Source organism: Ochlerotatus camptorhynchus, unplaced genomic scaffold, assembly GCF_037179485.1.
Source record: "Ochlerotatus camptorhynchus isolate MF236.1 unplaced genomic scaffold, CSIRO-AGI_Acam_v1.1 ptg000193l, whole genome shotgun sequence".
Taxonomy (NCBI): Eukaryota; Metazoa; Arthropoda; class Insecta; order Diptera; family Culicidae; genus Ochlerotatus; species Ochlerotatus camptorhynchus.
In genome coordinates this window covers 10,606,369-10,629,077 of record NW_027040683.1, presented here as the reverse complement: position 1 = coordinate 10,629,077, position 22,709 = coordinate 10,606,369, and the positions used below count along the sequence as shown (strand labels likewise).

The following is a 22,709-nucleotide window of genomic DNA, read 5'->3' as shown; positions in this document are numbered from 1 at the left end:
ATGGTCCACACAAGATCTGCCGGCACTGCATCCTGCCTGCTGCCGCCGGAGAGTCGCGTCGATCTTCTTCTGTATCCGATTCAGGATAACTTTGCACAGAACTTTGAAAACAATACACAGTAGCATAATGCCTCGCCAATTGTCGCACACAGTCAGATCCCCCTTCTTTGCGATCTTCGCTACGGGGATTTATACGCAGAAAAAAAAAATCCTCCAACTAAAAAAATCTCGTAAGATACCGGGGAGCTCGTGCTCGCGTTCGCCGTGTCTCGTGTTCGCCGTGCCAAGGTTATGACCATGATCTAGATGCGAATGGAGCACGGCCGGTGTGTTGGAAGCTGTATCTGGTTCGACATCCTTTTGGTCACCTGATTCGACATCTTCATTTGATTCTTTTCTTGAATCTTCTAGGGTCTGGTATGTTTGCTGCAACTCCAGCTTCGCTTCTTCTGCGAAATCGTAAGGAGCCACAAACAAGGTGGGCTCGGGCTCTGAGTTCATCTTGGACATAAACGGAAAATTGTCTTCGTCAAATTTTACGTCTCGTGCTACAAACAAGCTCTGGGTCTTCATATTCTACAGCCTGTACCCATTAGGTGCGTAGCCGACCGCTACTGATAACTGATTCTTCGAATCTAGCTTTTTCCGCTGCTAAGTGGGAACCTATGCGTATGCCTTGCAGCCAAACACTCTGAGCTTCGCCATATCAGGCTTCTGATTCGTCCACATCTCGATAGGAGTTTTGCTTTCTGAAACAGCATTGGTCGGACTTCGGTTTATGAGATAGACACCAGCTAGTGCAGCTTCATTCCACATACGTTTCGGTGCCTTGGACTCTATCAGCATCATACGAACTTTCTCGATTAACGTCCGATTGAATCTCTCGGAGACTTCATTCTGCTGTGAAGTAACAGTGGGTTCTATCTAGGTAACCTTTTCGGAATAGAATCGTGCCTGGTCCTTTGAGCAGTATTCTCCTTCATCCACGAGAATTTACTGGATTTTATTCGTGAAAAAGAAACGGTCAAGGAAGTTTGGAGCACTCTGGAAGGAATCTAGTAATTGAGGATCAATTGGATTATAAATATTTATAATTTTTACAGTAGACTAATTATTTTTAGAAATAATCCGATACATGCTTTAATGATGCTAAATTAGTATAATTATTTTCAAAAATACCCCGGTACATACAAGTACGGCGCCGGTAAAACTTCACAATCAAAAATTTCAGGTTCCAAAAATCATACAACAATAAAATTGCTACTCTGTTTGATGTAGCGCAGCAAGCAAGGAGTAGCAATTTCATATTTTAATTTTTTTTTGTGTGAGCTGACATTTGTGCTCTAGAAGCTTCATGCTAAGGCTTTCTTAGAGCATCACTTTTAAAACAAAAAAATCTAGATTAAACTAAACCCTTAATTACGGGACTATTTACGGATGCTTTGGTATTCCGAAGAAGCTTTCACGCTCATGAAACTATCTTTACTTGGTTGGCACCTCCAAAAGACCACCAGCTCACGAGCCCTAACCAATGTGAAAACCAGGTACAGAGGACTCATCGCAGCCAAACTTGCTTCCCGTACGCCATATGAACCAAATTCAGCCATTTATCATCGTACTCGCCGTTGATGACCGTCCATTTCCTCATCGAAGCCGCCAGCAGCAGCCAGCGAGGTTCGTGCCTATGATAGCAAAAGCGGACCGCACCGAGCTTATGTTTGTTTCGGGTGTACTACTTTTACTCATTCATCCCTGACCAACCACGCCCCCTCTACACCGCACATGGTGCATGGCACGAAAAATAACTGCCGAAATCGAAACAAATTGAATACAAAATTGAATAATTATCGAGTATAATGATCTCTTGCTTTTAATTGCCGATATCTGGCTGCTGCTGGTGCCGCTAGGCCAAACAAGATGATGATGGTGTGATGGCGATGATGATGATGATGATGATGATGATGCGGTGGAATACTTTATTGAGTGGTTATTTATCGGATTGAAAGCAAACCGGCAGAGGTGATTATGTGCTTGGTGGTTAATCGAATTATGGCAAACGAGGTTTGACGGGATAAGCTTCATGAAAATCAAAGGATAGAACACTGCTGCGAAAACTTCAATGCACTGCGCTCACAAACCGTAACAGGAAACAAACGTTACAGAAATTGTTTCCACAAATGCAAATGCAATACCAACACCCACACTTCCGCAAATATATTTCATCTGGAGTTGTCACTTGCGCAACAACAATAATCATTTCATAAATTTGGCGTCACCCTATCCGTCCTGGTATGACGGCACGATGCCGTTGCAATGATGATGGCCCCCACTCGCAGCCATCGTCGGTCTTATTTATTTGTAATTCAAATGCATATCATATTTCAGAGCTTCCTCCTTTTTATGCTCCCCGAACCGAGCAGCAGGAAGCAGGAGCACACACCAGGGCGGGAATTTCAAATATGCACTCCCTCACTTACTGGTGCCGTTTGAGGGTTTGGATCGGGATCGGAGTTGTATCTACCTACCTACAAGGATGAAAAGAGATGGATGAACGTAAACGGCTACCTATCGGAGGTAGAGGTAGGGCGAGTGCGAATGGTGTGTATGTTTGCATAGCAGAAATAAATGTTTTAGGTTCGCAAATCCCAACGCATTTGCATAGATGGTTTTCATAAGTAAGGGTTCCCTTTATGGTTTGGAAAGGGAAGGGATGGGATGGATTGGTTTTACCGAATAGAATTTAGATAATTGGTTCGTTTTGCGGTGAGGCGTGATTTTTTGGCAATGTGTGAAAATGCCACTTCCATCGGTTGTTCATAATAGAGGCATTAGCCTAGCCAGTGACGGAGCAGTACATCATGCCGGAAGCTTCGGGATCCAGTCCAGTCATGCATGGAATGAAATATACAGGGCAGTAACCACACACTTAGAAATTATCGCCGACTTCGGTAATTTTTACCGAAATCTGAACAGCTGAACTGTTCGGTAAAATTTATGCAATTCAATTCAATTGCTTTTCAGCTACTTTGAAACTACATATCCACTAAAATGACAATATTTGATCCTTTAAACAAGGTTGACCATGTTTTGAAAGTATTTTCAAGTTCAATAGCCTTTAAAATGAAGGTCAAAGTTTTACCGAACGTTCAGCTGTTCTGATTTCGGTAAAATTTACCGAACACGAAAACAAAATCTTAGTGTGCATAGTAAATAAGACAGGCAAAATGTTTTCCAAATTCAAAGTGCCAGAAGTCCGTGAATAATTAACTGATTTTGATGTACTTGGAAGCATCCAAAGAGAAGCATATTTGTCCGACTATACCGACAATTGGCAATGGTTGAAGGTGATCGATTTTCGGTGGCAGAAGTTGCATCACCGAAATCACGTATATGGACGATATGATCACGGATTGTGATTCTCTGGAGAAGACTAAGGAACGGCAGATTCAGCAGGATAAGATGATAATTAGCGGTGGTGCCCTGTTCAGAGACCTTGTACGGAACACCCAAAAATAATTTTCCAATCCGTACATCCGAAGGGGGATCAATCTTGACCCTGATCCTTCAGTTGGCGTTTGGTTGTCTTGGCTTTGTAAGTCCAACGAAGTGCTCGTAGGGCTGGTAGCAAGTCACTTTTTAGTGACATGGTCACTTTTTTCAAGCCAGTCACTAAAAAATCACCTTTTCAAGGTCAAGTCACTAAAGTCACTTTTTCTCGTAATAAGTCACTATTTCAAAAAAAAAATTAAACGTGAATTTATTTCAAGGTTGATCATTCTTCTGGATAGCCCTGCATTTTATTCTATTTTTGAACAATTCGAAGTTCACGACCTGGTATAGAGTTTTTTTTTTTACGTTTAATCGTTCTTCTCTATCTACGGTGTCCACTCATTTCGCTCAGTGGCGTCGCGTAACCTCACTTTTTATCTGTGCACCAACTTTCAAAAACTGATTTAATGCCATATTCATACTCGAATCGGTTGAAAAATACGCTTAATCTTCTAGTTTACTCGATATCTATCCATTGCAAGTAATATTTTGATAATTGTTTATGTTTTGAGAGTTGGTGCACAGGTAGATTGAGGTTAAGGTGACACCACTGATTTGGCTTAGTAAAGTTCCGGCTTAATAAATTCCTTGGGTTTTCCAGGTTTTTCCATAACTTTGGTGGATAATTTCCAGGTTTATAATGCTATTTATGAAATCGTTAAAAATATCAAACGTTTTTAAGACACGACAATCAGTTTTAAAGAAACAGCTTTACAATCAAATCCATTAAATGTTGAAGTTGAACACTTACTATGTTTTAGTAAGTCTAAGATCACAACATGTTTAATGTCTTGATGGGGGCAACCCCGGCGTAGTGGTTAGCATCCATACCACTCACGCCAAAGTCACGAGTTCAAATCTCAACCCCGGACAAGTCACGAATGACCCAAGAGCGTTTAAGTGACTATAATTTAAAAAAATGTCTTGACGTTTCATACTAACAAAAATGTGGAAACTTTAGTGAAGTTCTATTGATCTCAGAAAGCTAGATCTAGAGATCTTTGGGGAATTCCAGCGATCTTAAGGGGAAGTCCCCGAAACTTTATCCCAGACTATTGAATTGGTTTAAAAACCTATAAGCGTGAGCTTAGACAAATTCAGGATAGTTCCATGAGGTGCTGAAATAATATCGAGAACCCATAAGATGTTCCGAAAGATTCAGTACAGAGACCTTCAGAAAATTTATGAAAACTTCAGAAATATTTCAGGAACTTCATGGAAATCCAGGGAAGTTTAAAGGGGTTTACGAAAATTCCATTTATTTTAAAGCAGAACCGAGATCTTCATTAGGGTTGAGAGTTTTAGGGAAGCTCCGTAAACATCAAGACAGATCAGAGAATTAAAGGGCAGTTCAAAAAAATTTCTAGGAAATTGTAGAAACTCAGAGTAAATTTCTGGAACGCAATAAAAATTATATTTATAACATCCGGAAAATGTGAGAGTATTTCAAGGGTGTTATATCATGGAAATTTCAAGATCTATAGAAAATTTGAAAATTTAGCTAAGTTGGTATGAGAACATCAAGTTGCGATATTTTCAAGAAATTCCAGAGAACTTCTAAGAAATTTAGAATTTTTAGATTGTTTCACTATATTCAGTGAAGTTCCGCATACCTCGAGGACGATCAGATAACATCAGAAAACTCACATTAACTTAAGAAAATTTGCAGCGACTTACAAGGAGTTCCTTAGAATTATGGGATATTCCGAGAATTCTATGATTGATCCGAAAACTTTAGGAGCTTCAGGAAATTATAAATATATATATATATCAGAAAATTTCCCGGAACATTTGATCAATTTAAAGAAATTAAGCAAGCATAGAAAACTTCTATTAGGGAAAATTAGTGAGTTGAGGCAAAGCTCCGTGAGCGTTTTAAACTTTATTAAACTTAAGGAAAATTGTAGAACTTAAAGACAATTAAGTCAATTCCAGTGAAATGGTGGGTTCTTTTAAAAAAAATACTGAGGCAGGGTAGTCTAGAGAATTTTAAGGAAATTTAGAAATATTCTGGGCAGTTCTAAAAACATCAAGAAACTCTAGACTATTGAATTAGTTTCGATAATTTGAACTTCAGACAAATCATGAGAACTTCAGTGAAAATCATAGAACTATATTAATTATTTCACTGCAGAAGCCTAAACAGGTTCCTGAAATTTCGAAATAACTTCGAAAACTTCACAAAAGTACAGAGATCTCCAGAAACATTTCGAGAACTTCATAAAAGTCTATGGTAAGATCCGAGAATTTTAGGAAATGTTATAGTCATTTCGGGAGCATCTCAAATTGGTTTAGTAAAGCTCCAAAAGCAAAGGGAATTTCAGAGGGGGGTTCAGTTCCATTAGCTTCTCTAAATTAGCGGGAAATTTCAAGCAGCTCCCAGATTTTCAGAGAACTTCAGAGATGTTAAGAAAATTATTGAGGTTTTCACATAGATCCAGAAGTTCACGCAAGCATAAACATTTTTAAAACTGTTCAATTATATTCATGGTAGTACAACAAGCTTCATGAGAATTGCAGTTCCTAAAATTCTCGGATCTTACCATAGACTTTTATGTTTCTGGAGATTTCTGTACTTCTGTGAAGTTTTCGAAGTTATTCTAAAATTTCAGGAACCTGTTTATGCTTCTACAGCGAAATAATTAATATAGTTCTATGATTTTCACTGAAGTTCTCATGATTTGTCTGAAGTTCAAATTATCGAAACTAATTCATAACATCTTCAATAGTCTAGAGTTTCCTGGTGTTTTTAGAACTGCCCAGAATATTTCTACACTATAGAGAACTTTCGAGAACTTCGAGAAAGATATTGATCTCGCTAATAATGCTCTAAAGGGTGATACGGTCAAAATTTGGTCAATATCAACTTGACGTATTTCTTTCAATTTTGCATTTAAAAAACCTGAACACCCCTCATTTTGAAGGTGTGTGTGTGTAGAATGTTGCTCCTATTTTGATTTTGGAATTCACTCTTCAGTTGTCAAAATGCCGTCCAAGCAAGAAGAGCAGCGTATCAAAATTTTGTTCGCGCATCGCGAAAATCCGAGCTACTCGCACGCAAAGTTGGCAAAATCGCTAAAAGTTGCCAAATCAACCGTTACAAATGTAATTAAAGTGTTTGGGGAACGTTTGTCGACAGCCAGGAAGTCTGGATCGGGGGGAAATCGAAAACCGGAAGCCGCTGAGACGACAAAGAGAGTTGCCGGTAGTTTCAAGCGAAACCCTAACCTCTCTCTCCGAGATGCCGCAAATAAGCTGGGTGTATCGTCTACAACCGTGCATCGAGCCAAAAAACAAGCCGGACTATCGACTTACAAGAAGGTAGTGACTCCAAATCGCGATGATAAACAAAATACGACGGCCAAAGCGCGATCCCGGAGGCTGTACACGACGATGCTGACAAAGTTTGACTGCGTGGTAATGGACGACGAAACCTACGTCAAAGCCGACTACAAGCAGCTTCCGGGACAGGAGTTTTATACGGCAAAAGGAAGGGGAAAGGTAGCAGATGTTTTCAAGCACATGAAACTGTCAAAGTTCGCAAAGAAATATCTGGTTTGGCAAGCCATCTGTACCTGTGGCTTGAAAAGCAGCATTTTCATAGCTTCCGGGACTGTCAACCAAGAAATTTACGTGAAAGAGTGTTTGAATAAACGTCTGCTGCCTTTCCTGAAGAAACACGGTTGTTCCGTACTGTTTTGGCCGGATTTGGCATCTTGCCATTACGGTAAAAAGGCCATGGAGTGGTACGCCGCCAACAACGTGCAGGTGGTTCCCAAGGACAAGAACCCTCCCAACACGCCAGAGCTCCGCCCAATTGAGAAATACTGGGCTATTGTCAAGCGGAACCTAAAGAAGACCAAAAAAACTGCTAAGGGCGAGCAGCAGTTCAAGGCAAACTGGCTTTCTGCGGAGAAGAAGGTGGACAAGGTGGCTGTACAAAATCTGATGGCAGGGGTCAAGCGTTAGGCCCGGCAATTCGGATTTGGAAAAGCGGAAGCCTAACTGAATATTTTTCCTGAATTTTATACTAATTGAACTTGAAAAAGAAATTTAATATGATTTTTTAAATAAACGATTTCACCGATTTACACGCGTTTTCCCTTGACCAAATTTTGACCATATCACCCTTTAAACATACAAAAAAAAACTTCAAGAAAGAAAAGACATCCTCAGAGCAGAGATGTTCCAGAGCAGGAAAATTACATAAATTAAAAAAAAATCAAGAAATTCAGTGAATTGTTAACACTTTAGAGAAAATTCATGATCCTTAAGAAAATTGTGGAAACTTTAGGAAGTCCGTAAAAGTTTAGAGAAGTTAAAAAAAATGATGAGAAGTATTGCGAGCATCAGGTTAGTTTCTCCAACTACAAAAGAACTTCAAGGCAGTTTAGTTAAATTCAGGAATATTTTGGGAACATTCCAGAAGTTATGAAGGCCTCAGAATCAGAGATGCCAGATTCTGTTTTCAGAAGTCTGCGAAAAATGTCTGTAATTGGGCTGCATAAAATAAGTAGAAGTTTTGCGTGTGAGGGGGGGGGGGGGGGGTGGTCATGAAATAGATGCGAAATTTGAAGTGTCAGTAAAAGTCATGTTCTAGCAAAAAATACCTGCATTTAACCTGCACCTTATTGGAGTTGGGAATGCATCCATTTACGCCGTATACGTTAAAAGCAATTAATAAAAAGATAAGTTTCGATTACACGGCAAATGAGGTCGACCCAAAGTTGATGAGATTAGTTCACTCATATTCTTGAAAACGTATTTAACTCATAGACTGAGTAAAACTTTCCGAATTTTAACAAGAATTTGTTTTCTAATATGAGCACACGGTAAGCAAGCATTGCAATTCGATGTGCAAATGCCTTGCAAGAGATCATATCGAAGCACGATGAAATCAACAGCAAATCACTTCATTTTAGATTGTATTGCACATCGTTGTTGACGTGCTGTGCTTTGCACTCGAAATGTCAACCATACTTATATTAACAATCTATCAATTTAATTTTGTTTTTTTTTGTTCATTGATTAATTTGATAAGGCTCAACTGAATTAACTTTTCAGAGCCGAGGATTCTTATTTACTATACAAAACATCTTAAAGCTATAGTCAAAAGGTACAACTCAAGAAACACTTTATCTTCCGCTATCCAGTAAGCCTCCTCCTACAGAACGGGAGCCGCTTCCAGTGGTTTCATTGTATGGCAGATTCGCCAACGGGGGGCAGAGCGCTTCCATTGCAGCAATGAACGCAAAACGTGGTCAGCACTCACACATTCATCACGAAACGGTTGCTTTCCAAAGTCGACGACGCATCGACCGAAAGAACTGCTGATGAATAACAATGAGGAGGACTACACAATAGTTGCTGCCGAGTAAGCAGACGATCGCGTGATCGAGTGAACACTGAATCTATCCCTTTAAGTTTAACTAATGTATCCTTGGATTTCATGTTTGCTGAAAATGAGTTCAAATTAATATATTGCCTTGTTCATACTGCAACCTTGTTATATGTTATTCAGAATATAACCATAGAACATGTATCATATTACTTACTACCCAGATCACATGTTTCCAAGTGATATTGAACAACATTGCAAGGCTTGTAGTAGAAGCAAGACAAGACATTCAGCAATAAATTTGATAAGTTTGACAATGTTTTGTAAGAGAACTTAGTTGAATAATACACTATTATTGAATACAGCAAGAATTTCGTAATACTCACGCTCTAGAATTTATATTATCTCGGGTTGAAAATGGAGAAATATCGCTTTCTTGCTCTGACTTCATTTGTTGTTGACTTGCCATCTTCGCGAGTAATGTTTGGCATGTGCGTTTTTGACATTTGCTTCCAACAGCAAAACTAATTAAATTCAATGGATGAAAACAGTAGTGCCAATTCAAATTATAATTATTTCGATTTACAGGTGTTTCAGTGATAAATCACTTTGTTTCAAAACGCTAATCACTTGAAAATCAATGATTAATCCCTTCGATTCGTAGTGACGCATGACAGACTGAGTCAAGTGCAAGAGCATTTGAATTGGATGTGCCAACTTTTTACCGTGTATTCGTCGTAAACACAGTGGCGAAAGTCCAGGTGACTGTGAAAGGTTGCGAATCAAGGCACATTGTTGACTTCGAAAGACTTGGTTTCGAGGGGAATCGGGCCCAAGAAGCCCGATTGTGCTGGCATAGGCTCAGAATCTGATCACTCGGCCAATCTCAGCGGATCCTCTGTGTGGAAGAAGAAAGAAGGCCATACGCCTCGGCTCAACTTGACGAATGGTTCATTTACAAGTTAGGTTTCTACCCAGTGCACTATGGGCGTAAATTGGTCCATAAATACCCTAAATTCAATATCTCAAAAGGTTGCTGAAATCCTGAATTCCGCGAGGAAAAGGTCTGAGTAATCGATTGCACGTAGTTTCATACGTCTCAGAGCCTTAGAAACATCCTATTTTCCCATGTATTATATTTTTTCACACCTTTATTTTTCGTAAAATATTAGTGTTTTCTATATATTTTTTGAATAATTTGCCTTTATACAACAGTTATAACAGTTAAAGGATATCGAATTGCAGATCACAACAAATAAGGAGTTATTGGGTACAGTGGATCCAAAGATCTATTTTTTAAAATTACGGTGAGAATTTTTTGGTGAACTAATACATAGTTCACTGAAAAGACAAAAGAACTGTACGAACTCTAAGGTATTTTGGGGAGAAAGTCAGCTACAATTTGAGTTTTATCTTACTGACACATATATTATGAATATTTTGTCTATATTTATATTAAATGACCTTCAGCACACAATACGATTTTAGGTAGCACTGCTCATTGTGCCTATTAATTTATATATTGAGGAATTTGTAGGGCATAGGGCTACTCACATTTTACGAAACATAAAGCTGAAATGTTCCTTCCAAAAATTGATGAACATTGTGGGAAATGACCCACAACACATATTTCTAAAGCTCTGTGGTGTTTGAAAACGTGCTCAATTTTTTCCCTTTGAAGAAGTCAATATTCATGACCGGAATTACTTATTGAAATATATAATTTTGGTTAATTTTGGGCCCTATTTTGCCCAGTGCTTGGTGTAAATAAAGACGTGTTGTATGGTTAAAGGTAAGACGTTATTCCTGGATCAAGGAAACACCAGCCAGTCAACAAACATTGAAAAGTTCTAGCGCATGCTCGCCATAGTAAATTGATTGGAAGACCCTTTTCCACATCCAACCACAGGCCTGTTATAACTATGGTAAAGACAGCTAACAGCATTAGATTTATTAGATCTTTAAAGTTAACTGTTCTAAAATTGTCTAAATCCGGAAATGATCATGTTTCTCTATGCATTAGTTTTGCTATCAAATCATCTATTCGCGATCTGCTGCTAATATAAAAAAATTAAAAAAATCGAGGTTGACAAAAGAGTGCAGAATGAGGAAATTGAGGTTAGAATTGGACCGTTTCTCTTGTTTATTCAGTTCATGATTATTTTTCAAGATCAAATTTATGAGATCCTAAAACCATTTGTATTACATGTTTTCCCTAGTGGCCCGAGGTAGACAACCCTTCCGTGAAGTAAGAGATGTATTGGGAACCCGTGATCTTCCCTACATGCAGGCGATCTACGAATTCCTTTGTTTGTCTGATGTTAGAGTTTGATGTGATCATCCCCTCCTTTCCAAACAATTTCCAGCCATTGTGTCCCAGTCTTATTATCCTCCTGTTTCTGTGCTGCTTGCCCCTGCCCAGCCAGGATTTGGTCAATCGTCCGAGAGTAGTATCTGAAGGAGGCTTCAGAAACCAGTTTCCAACCTAGCTCCTTCCAATCGAAATTGTTACCTATTAACCTTGAGCCCGCCACGAGTAATTGAACCCAATACTAACCTAGAAATACTGCTGTTTAAAATGTAAATTCAAACATTTTTTTGGCTCCTCAAACTATCACACACGACTGAGCCTAGTAAATAAACGAACGAATTAAATACATAAAAAGTTTTTCCAGAATGCATATTTTTGTATAACCCTTCACGATACTTATTTATAAAACCTTCCGACAACCACATTACAGAATCGCTTCATGTGGTAAAATATTACAACGCCTGCATGCTTTTTATGAAAATCTGTAATAGAATCTATCATTTCCCGGATGGGTGTCGTAAAACTATCTTCTAACATTCTGCCTTTCCCTTCTTCTACTTTCAGAACCAGCGCATGAAGACGAAGAAACAGTTAGCAGCGGCCGCTGCAGCGGCAGCAGCAGCCGCTGATAAAATAGCCGCCCCTTCCGGAAGTTTACCCACTGCAACGAGTCCCATCGCCATCAAGAAACCGGTGAAACGTCTCCAATGGAAAGCCAAAGAAAGTCCTCCTAAATCGATTGAACCGGAGCAACCTGCAGCCCTCACTTCCACAAGTGAAGCGCTTCAAGCCACTAGCCCCAAACCGAAACCGGTAGTAAATCCCAAATCTCCCATTCCCTCGAAGCAAGAGTCGGCGCCTTCGCCAGTCGGTAAGCATGTCAAAACAGTTCCGAGCAATTCTGCTGCTGGTCCCTCGGGGACTGGCGGCGCCAAAAAGTCGGATACCGCCAAATTGAAGAAATCTGCGCCGGCTGCAGGTGGAAAGAAATCCGGTGGAGGTGGATCGGCAGGGGATAAAAAGAAGATTCAAAAAGAGTTGAAAAATTTGGGTATTACCGATAAGGCCATCAATCAAATCGACACGGCCACCGTCGAGTGCAATCCTTCGATCAGCGAGATGGTGAAAACCAAGTCGCGTGCCACCGTCAGTCAGCAGAAATGTACCGACTTTGGTGCCCTGGGTGGTCCCTCGGTTGTACAGAAAACGGTAGCCTTTGCGATTCATTCTTCGAAACAAGAAGGACCAGCAGAGAATCCCAAGCCATTGGAATCACTGGTGACCACTCCTACCAAGAAGAAACCGGTCCCAAAGACAAAGGATACCAAACAAGATCCGGCGACGGCGCGTGAGGAAGGCGCTAAAAACAAAACCCCAGTCACAGCTCAGCTGCCAACGCCTAGCGCGCCACCACCGACATCATCCCAATCTAGTGCCGCTGCTAAAGAAGATGTCAAAGCGCCGGCCGGAGCTAAAAATACGGATAGCAAAACTAAAGCGAAAAAACCCGAAAGCAAAGATGATAATGATGCCGCCGCCGTCGTCGGCGCTGGTGAACAACAACAACAACAACTACAGCAACATCAACAACAAAAGGCTGGTAAGAAGAGTTCCACAACCGTTCCCAAGCCGAAGCCCAGATCCAAAAAAGCGATCCTGGAGGAGAAGAGGGCAGCGGAGGTGAAGGCCGCTGCGGAGGCTGCTGTTGCGGCTGCGGCTGCCGCTATTGCCAAACAAGAAGCCGAAGATAAACAAAGAATGGAAGAGGAACGAACATGTTCCCTTGAGCTCGTCGAGTCGGACGATAAGAACGACGAAGAAGAGGTACAAAGTCGCATTGAAGATATCGTCAAGTCGCTGGAAGACGATGATGATGATGAAGAGATAGGAATGGGGCTCAAGTTGGAGAAGTTCAAGATTGAGCCCAAAGTGGATAAAGAAGAATCCGATGCCAAGAAGAAACAACTACCGAAGGTGGTCAAAGGTAAACATGAAACCGAGAAAAAGACAAAAAAGTCTCCAGTGCAGAAGTTGGATGAAATTGATAATAAAAATCAATCTGCTAGTACAAGCGTTTCTCAACAAGACTCAACTAATAACTCAACTAATCAAGACAATTCGAAAGCTTCGGCGAAGCGAAAATACACTAAACCCAAGAATCCAACCGATAAACCGAGAAAGTCTCCAGCGAAGAAGAAGAAACCCGAGCACAAACGTGGGACTGAATCACCCAAATCCAATCAAGAATCTCCTAGTGTAATCTTAGAACCATTCACACCAGCCTCAAACCCCGTGGCTCCTACTGACAAACCAATCGACACGGCAACAGGCGAAGCAACTCAGCGCGCAAGTGATCAGAAATCCTCGGAACCCACTGAATCTCCTGAACCCCCCAAGTCCATACGTTCTTCCACGGAAAACGATGACGATCTTCCCTTGAACCGCCTCAAGGATCAATCTAAATCTCAAACCGAAAAACCTGAAGCTTTTATTGAACCTCAGATGCCCCCAGCGTCGGTCAAACCGGGTCCCAACGCACCTGCAGCAACTCCTGTCTTGATTAAACCTCCTTCCAAAACCAAACGGAAATACGTCCGGAAAACTCCAACCTCTTCAGGATCGAAAAAGAAACCTTCAAAAGCGGCTGCCATCACGACGCTGGCAAAAGACCCGAAAGAGAAGAAACCGACGGAGAAGAAGGACGTATACGATTTCGACGAATCGGAAAGCGAAACCGACTCACCGGTCAAGCCACCAGGAAAGCCAATCTTCAAGCGGAAGCAACTGGAAGCGAGTGCCACCAAAGAGGAAGAGGAGCTGGAGGATGAACCATTGAAAGTTCAGGAAGTACTGCCAGAACAAGCGGAAAGTATACAAGCAGAAGTTGAAAACATGAGGCAGAGCGAAAGCGAATCGGACAAAGATGAAAAAGAGATGAAGAAAGTTGTGAAGAAGCCCGCAGTGAAGTCAGTGGCGCATAAGAAGGAAAGTGACAGTGAGTCGGATGAGGCTGACGAGGAAGAAGTGAAGATTTCTGCGAAGAAACCGACAAAGTCAGTGTCGAGAGCTAAAGTTGTCAAGGAAGCTAGTACCGATTCGGATGCGGAAGAATCAGAAGAAGATAAGGAACGGGATCCGGACGAACGACCGGCAACGCCGGTCAACAAGAGGATCAAACAGGAAGTTCAGGAGTCGTCCGATGAAGAATCGGATGGGTACACGTCTGAGGAATCGGTTCGAACTCGGATCGTCAAGAAGCAGCTGACAGCAAAAACAAGACATTTGAAGCTGTACGGGTTCTGGTCCGGTCCGAAACGCCATCGGGTGGCATCGCTGAATGCGATCGCAAAAGTGCACTGTTTGTACGAGAACGAAACTCGCGCCGCTTTGGAGGCGAGCTTGATGAAGCAAGCGTCATCAAGGGCACCGAGAGCCAAGGAAGTGAAGAAGGAGAAGGCCGAGGAAGAGGCGAAAAAGGGCGAGTTGGCGAAGGAAGAGGAAAAGAAAAAGGGAGATGAAGAATTTAAAAAAGTGGAAGAAGAGAAGATAAGAGAACAGGAAGAGAAGAAGTTGAAGGAGGAAGAGAAGAAACAGAAAGATGAGGAGAAGAAAATTAAGGAGGAAGAGAAGAAGAAGGCCCAGAAAACAGCGTCTGTCAAGGAAGAGAAGAAGAAGGTCGGTAAGAAGGCGGAACCGAAGGAAGATAAGAAGAAGGAGAGTAAGAAAATGGAAGTGAAAGAAGAGAAGAAGGATGATAAGAAGAAGGAGAAAGAGAAGAAAAAGGAAGAAACGGAAAGTGACACCGAAAGTGACGGGTCCGAGGAGGAAGTAGTGACAAGGTGAGTTGAAGAGTACAAAAGAGTATTTCCACTGCATACTGCATATTTTTGATTTAAATTTGTGCTGACATTTGGCTATTTTAATTTCCACCACATGTTACGGAACGACGTTCAAGAAATTTTTCAATTAATCATAGGAAAAAAGGCTCTTCTAATCAAAATGACGTCTGGGATGAAGTTGTAGGAAAATAATGTCATTCCAGAAAATAAATCATTTTATGAAAAGCTCAAATTATGGCGATAAAATAAAAATGTTATTACAAGATTAACTAAATAAGCACCTACGATGTCATTTGACCGTTCTTGCTCGTCTTTCAGCCTCAAATTTAGGAACCGGTACCTCTTTATTCATTGAACAGCCCTGAAAATCCCGGATTTTTCCTGATGATCTTGTAACTACTCTGTTCACGTAACTTCCCAAAGCATCTTTAAACTTTCGTGAATATGTCTGGACTTCCTCGAAGTAACCTGGACTTTTCTAAAATTATCTGGACTTCACTGAAGTTTTTTGTACTTTTCTGAAGTCTACCCACAATTATTCTTAAGTTAATGGAACCAAGGCAGTTATTTCGAAGTTTTCGAAGTATTTAATAATTCCAATTTTTTTCCTGTGATACTAGGAAGTTCCTGTAGTTATAAAAAATTTCTCAGAAGTTCTCTAAACATCTTTAAAATTTCTACAAATTCAATGTAACGGCAATGATCTTCCCTGAAGCTACGTTTTCTGTACTTCTATGATGCTCCCGAAGTTTTCCTGAAATTCTCTGGACTCCTGTGAAATTCTCGAAGGTTTCCTGGAATTTCTTAACTTCCTTGGAGGTCTTTGGACTTCGCTGTAATTTCCGGAACTTTTTTTAGATCCCCGCAATTTGCCTGGCAAAACAATTAATGTAGTAAATCTTTGCCAAAAGTATTCATAAGCAGTTCAGCTTCGAACCTGTTCGGATACGGTTGTGTATAAGTTTAGTTCTGTTTTGTGCGTGCGTTCGCTGATTTTGCCAGATTAGCGCTGGCACTCTGCCTCCCGGACGGTTATACGTGTGTGATTGGTGGTTTTCTCGCTCTGAGAAGTTTTGGAATCGAAAAAGAAAACGTGATGCATCATGTTTGCAGGCATCAGAAGAAATGTCGCTATCTACGTTGTTTGTTTTTTTCTTCGCTTGTGCTCCCGGTACAGAAATTTGTGGCGTCGCGTGTGATAGTTTTTGATTTCAGTTTGTTTACGCGTTGTATGATTTTGTGAGCGGTCGCTTCGTGTTCGCGTCATGGAGCAATCGACTACATTCGACCAGAGGATTGATCCCCGTAGGGCGGGTCTATGATCGGAGCTACTACACCAAGCGTGACATAGCTGCTTGCAAGGGATTCAGTTGGACTGATTTGGTGAGATTGTTCAATTTTTCTACTTTTGTCTATTTAAACTTAATTTCTATGAATGCGTATCGTTTGGAATCATTTGATTCGGATGAGACTCTTAACTTTTATTTGTTTACATTGTGTTTCAATTGGTATTCTTAAGAACTTCACAAAATAAGGTTTCAATATTTAAATTGAGCAGCTCGACTAGCCTGGTGGCTGCCACTTTTGCTTACTGAGTAGAAGACCGTCGGGGATCCACATTGTAAAGATTCCCTATTTTCAGCTTTTTTACAGGCTGGAGTTGTTGTTTGAACCATTTAGTTTATCAATTTAATTTATCTGTATAACAATTATTCACAAGCATCTTCCAGGTCAATTCAAGAATAGTTTGATGATGATAAATCTTCCTAATATTCACATTACAGTTATGACCCGATCCTGTCAATCTCTCCGCGCATCAGACTGTTATTTTTCAATAATTCCACATAATTGTAATTTCATACCTTCCTCCTTCAAGATGAATGTTACACATACTTTGCTAGCTGACAAAATGGGGTCATTGCTGTATAATTATTCTCTTTTTGCAGCCTTCATTCAGACTGGATCTATTGATTTAAATTATTTGAGTTTTCTTCCAGCTCTTTGATGACGGAACATCATTAGATTTATACTGTAATGATTCACTCTTACAGCTTTCACCCTGGTTTTGTCTGTTGATTTGATTTGTTTGAATTGGTTTTCAGCTAGCTTTGGTGTTGGCAGTCGCGGGCGATCAATTTTGCTCATGCTCATGCTCTAAGTTCATTTTCAGCATTTCGATGATGGAACATCTTCAGATTTATATTATAATGGGGCTTATTACGGATGTCACATCACGGTGAAAAGTTGTCACTTGTCGTCACGGTGAAGTGATTCCCATTTGATTTGTAAGGTAATCACGGCTCTTATTCTGAGTATCACTTTCTTATCACCGTGTAGTGACACCCGTAATAAGGACCAATGATACACCATTTGGTTTTGGCTTCGGGCAAATCCAAGTATAATGCATGATAACACTGATTCATTTAAAACCATGGTCGCATCACTTATCAAGGTGAATCCTGATCCAACGAACCCAACTTACTAACAAAATCTCCTTTTCTGTGTCTTTTGTTGGAAATTTCAGGGTTACATGTTCCTTATTGGGAGCTGAGGAGACATAGAGCTGCATCATATTGTATGTAAAATAATTATTATTTTCATTGCGGAATAACAGTTTTTTTTATCCATATAAATGTATTTTCATTATTACGTATTTTAATGTTCTAATATATTTCATTTCTCCATTACATATGTTTACTATATATATAAATAAATACTGGGTTGGGAGGGAGCATCAGGGTATCATTTGACCTGAAACTGGACGATTGGAGTGGTATGACAACCGGAGTCTAGGAGGGAATAAACACTATCATTTTCTTTATCCTACCGATTCGATTGTGATGGTGTGAATTCTACTCCAACAGTTTCAGTGAGATTGACGCGCCCTTCTTAACAAACCATCCTGTAGGAAGCTTAATAAGTATTGCGAATTGCGTTATTCGATTTGTTGGATCGTATCGTTGGAAGGAGATTCTTAAATTCCCGTGGATTTCGCGTAAGTGTCTCTGCTTACGGGTCCACCCCACCGTTTTTGGCCCTTCATACAGCGATATTGTGAATTCAGATCGGTAGCTCAAATTGATCTTGCTATTAAGTGGAGCTGCATACAAGACAAGATCTTCGAAGGGATGGTGGCTACCTTACATACATACATACATACATACAAATCTTTGCCAAAAGTATAGTATAGTAAATCTTTGCCAAAAGTAAAATCTAGTTGCCGTTTACACTGACAAAAAATAAATCACAAGCAGCTTGTTCGCAACATTTTCTCTTGGCGGGATTCTTAAGGTGTATTCAGATATAAGCGTACATTAGCGGAGCGGAGCAAAATTTGCGTTGGAATGAGAGAGACAACTAGTACTTTTCTCCCTCTCGTACCTTCGCAAAATCTCTCTCCGCGCGTGAAATATCGCTCAGATCTGAATACACCTTTATTATAACATCGACTCTGTTTAAACCTATTAGAGATCAAACCTAATCAGAGCAGATCACTGTAGAAAAGCCATTTTCGTATTAAGCTAAACGATTTTCTTCCCTGGATATCTTCCCACAGGACGCTCCGATGTGTTCCCGGTCTCCGGGGAATGGGCAAACACTGGGACCCGGATGCTTCCAGCATGGAATCTGGAGGAGATGACCTTGCCGATTCGGATGAAACGTACACACAGGTAACCTACTTCCTTTTACAACAAAAAAAAATACAATCATAACCCAATTCCACCCATGCAGGGCAAAGACACCGATCCGGTCAAGAAGCGCAAAGTCAAACGCAAGGTGATCAAGAAAGCGAAACCCAAACCGAAGGCTGATAAATCCGACAAACCGAAACCGGCTGCCAAGAAGATCAAGAAAGAGGTCAAAGCTCTGCTCTCTGATGCGGAAAAACTGCAGCTTCAGCAGCAGGATGATGAGTCCAGTTCCTCGTCCGCGGGCTCGGAAAAGGCACCAGCCAAGTCGAAGTACGAAGAACCCAAGAAGCGAAAACGTGAACCCAAGAAAGAGGTGGTGGAAGTTCTGGGCAAGAAACGTATGGCAAGCCTGAATGCCACGGCCATGTTGGCTGCCACCTACGAGGTTCAGAGGATTCTCTATCGCAACACAGACTCCGATTCGGACAGTCCCGCTGAGAAGCCCAAGTCGAAGAAGGCTAAGGAACAGAAGGAAGCGAAAGAGAAAGCGGAAGCGGCGAAAGCAGAAGAGAAGAAGGCCTTAGCAAAGGCGGCAGCGAAAGATGCAAAGAACGAGGAAGAAGCGGGAAGTTCGGCAAAGTCAGCAGACAAAGACAAACCGAAGGAAAAGGAAAAAGACAAGGATAAAGGTAAAAACAAAGAAAAGGAGAAAGAAGTGGAACAGCTCGTAACGGTTAAAACCGAACCGATGCGTGACAGGACAGGCGAAACCACCGAGGTTAAGCGCGAGCTTGAAGAGGTAAGTGTCAAAATGCTTTGTAAGCAGGTCAAATATCCAATTATGTTATTTCGTTTCCCCTTTTTCGCACAAAAGCCCCGACCGGTTTCGAACAACGTTGTCATCGCCCAAGACACCGAGGTAACAATTACCGGTGTGTACGTAAACTCCGGCCTGGGGGCGAGCCAGGAAGCGTACTGCAAAATGCAGTACCGAGTGCAGCAGAGCGTCACCGAGGAACGGTTGGTGCGTCCCGGGGAGGCACCACCCAAGTCCTACACGCCGCTGACGGCCCTCTCCAGCATGCGGCCACCCAACGATCAAGGTGAGTTTTCTGCTTTCGAGAGCAAACGTACCCACTTACGATGATGTATCGTCATCGGTTGTTGTCAATCTGTCCTTCTCAACCGCTTCAATTTTAATTGATGACACAGCCTGGCTTAGATAGGGTGGCGCATATCTAATCTAGAAACAGACGACGATGACGCGTTGAAATCGAAACAAAGTCAGTTTTGTTGACGAGAGCTGATGCTATCCGGTTGCATCACTGCTAGATGGCATCTGTGGCCATGGAACAATCGAGTTCGATTTTATTGCTATTGTTCGGAATGTGAAGTTCACTTTTATTCCTAACTGGTTAATTAATCGTGTGGATTTTTAGGGAAATTTACATTGGCAATTTAAATGACGGCGTAAATAGAAGATAGTTCGTTCGTCTCGAAATTTATTGCATGGACATATGCAAACATCCGTTTTTCATTCCTGGCACGTTCCCGAAAATTTAAATTTTCATTCTATATAACAAGAAACGAGATCTGTCGCTCTGTCACATAGAACCATTCCGATACAGCTGCACATAGAACGACCCAATTCGGTTTTGCATTTCTCTTGTGTACCTACACTCCCGGTCATAAGTTTGAGGTCAACCTTTAAAAAATCTTTAAATGTAAATGTTTTTTGCTCATACCTATCTCTCTGTCATTTTACGACCGAATTTCGATCTTTATAGGTCGTTGGATACTGGTTTTATATATTTTACAATTGTTGTATGCTACAGAATTAGATCGGCCAAATTTGGAAATGAAAGTGGAACCCTTACAACCATCGAGATACGTTTGTGAAAGTTTTGTTTGCAATTTTTTTATATTTAAATTCATTTTATTTGTCAAGGCTTGATTGCGTTAGCTTTGCGAAGCCGTAATTCAATATATATTAATTATATTTCTTATGACTAAAGTTAGTAGAACGGGTCCGATTATTAGCGACTTACTCTAGGTTAAGGTGAATTGCTGTGACACCCTTATTCTCGGAATCACTTCGAAATTTTAAGTGCACAACTATCAGCTTCTACGACACGTGCAACATTCAAATAGCTACTCCACGTTTGCTGCACTGCTGAAATGGGGCACCGATTTCCGAGATTTGTGTAATTGAATATTAGAAGTGGAAAGGCATATATAGCCTATGTGGTGGCCATTTATGGTATCTATAAAGAATCACCTTAAGGACTTCACTTTTTAAACATGTTGGAGTTGAGGGAATTTGTTAGCAATTTTAAAATATGCTTTAAATCAATAAAATAATCTCGATCAAAATGTTGGGGTCACCTGTGTGGTTTTTCGCTGTTGTAAGTTTACTTGGAATTTAAGTTTAAATTAACGCAAAAACATTTTGAGCCACATAACAATGAACTAAAGGGTGATACGGTCAAAATTTGGTCAAGGGAAAACGCGTGTAAATCGGTGAAATCGTTTATTTAAAAAATCAAATTAAATTTCTTTTTCAAGTTCAATTAGTATAAAATTCAGAAAAAATATTCAGTTAGGCTTCCGCTTTTCCAAATCCGAATTGCCGGGCCTTACGCTTGACCCCTGCCATCAGATTTTGTACAGCCACCTTGTCCACCTTCTTCGCCGCAGAAAGCCAGTTTGCCTTGAACTGCTGCTCGCCCTTAGCAGTTTTTTTGGTCTTCTTTAGGTTCCGCTTGACAATAGCCCAGTATTTCTCAATTGGGCGGAGCTCTGGCGTGTTGGGAGGGTTCTTGTTCTTGGGAACCACCTGCACGTTGTTGGCGGCGTACCACTCCATGGCCTTTTTACCGTAATGGCAAGATGCCAAATCCGGCCAAAACAGTACGGAACAACCGTGTTTCTTCAGGAAAGGCAGCAGACGTTTATTCAAACACTCTTTCACGTAAATTTCTTGGTTGACAGTCCCGGAAGCTATGAAAATGCTGCTTTTCAAGCCACAGGTACAGATGGCTTGCCAAACCAGATATTTCTTTGCGAACTTTGACAGTTTCATGTGCTTGAAAACATCTGCTACCTTTCCCCTTCCTTTTGCCGTATAAAACTCCTGTCCCGGAAGCTGCTTGTAGTCGGCTTTGACGTAGGTTTCGTCGTCCATTACCACGCAGTCAAACTTCGTCAGCATCGTCGTGTACAGCCTCCGGGATCGCGCTTTGGCCGTCGTATTTTGTTTATCATCATTATCATCAGTTTTTCATATCTCTGCCATTTTTGTTTTTGTGTTAAGGGGGTAGTACACTTTGAACGTCCAAAAAGTAAGGCATTTTTGTTAATTTTTTTAAGCAATAAAACACTCAGGGAGGGCAAATATGTTATAACCCATTTATTAGTCATCCTTCGAACTACAATTTGTATTTTTTTTTAACTCTATTGGCGGCTCCCCGTGGCCGATGCACCAGGTCGCGCGGGCGTCCTCGCGCGGAAGTAGGAAAACGGCGTGGGAAAATACTTCTTTCCATGTGATCCTGGAACATAAATCGAACAGAAATCCTGATTAGTAATGAAATTTGGGTTAGAAATACGTATTCCGATTTTTTTTAATTAATTTTTTCAAAAGGCCTTAGGAAAAAAAAGTCAATTTTTTCACCCTAAAAATGCTTACAAAATCGTGGATTAAAAATCCATTTTTGACAAAATCGAAAATGTGGATACGTATTTCTAAGCAGAAATTAATTCTGAACAAGAAAACCTAGGCGATATCCAAATTTGATGATAACTGGTTACAGTTATTTCCCACGCCAGTTTGAAAAACCACGTTTCGAGATAAACGCGTTTAAAGATAAAATTGCTCTCTCAGCGCGCCGGTACATGTTTTAGGAAATCGCTTCGTAAAGCTGTTAGGAATTTTCTAAATTAAAGCATACATCCAAAGAAACATTTTAAGCCAAAAAAAAATGTATTTTTTCGAAAAATCAAAGTGTACTCCCCCCTTAAGTTCTCTTTGCAGTATTTGA

General features: G+C 40.8%; 1 protein-coding gene across 1 annotated transcript in view; it reads left to right on the top strand.

Annotated features, from left to right (window-relative positions):
• Positions 1–22,709, top strand: part of LOC135702518 (uncharacterized) — a 575,981-nt gene that overhangs the window by 56,249 nt on the left and 497,023 nt on the right. The window contains exons 2-5 of the mRNA XM_065223589.1: positions 11,763–15,037; positions 18,594–18,708; positions 18,770–19,468; positions 19,544–19,772. Coding sequence (XP_065079661.1) covers positions 11,772–15,037; positions 18,594–18,708; positions 18,770–19,468; positions 19,544–19,772 — 4,309 coding nt within the window. The 5' untranslated portion in view covers positions 11,763–11,771. The remainder of the gene's footprint in view (positions 1–11,762; positions 15,038–18,593; positions 18,709–18,769; positions 19,469–19,543; positions 19,773–22,709) is intronic.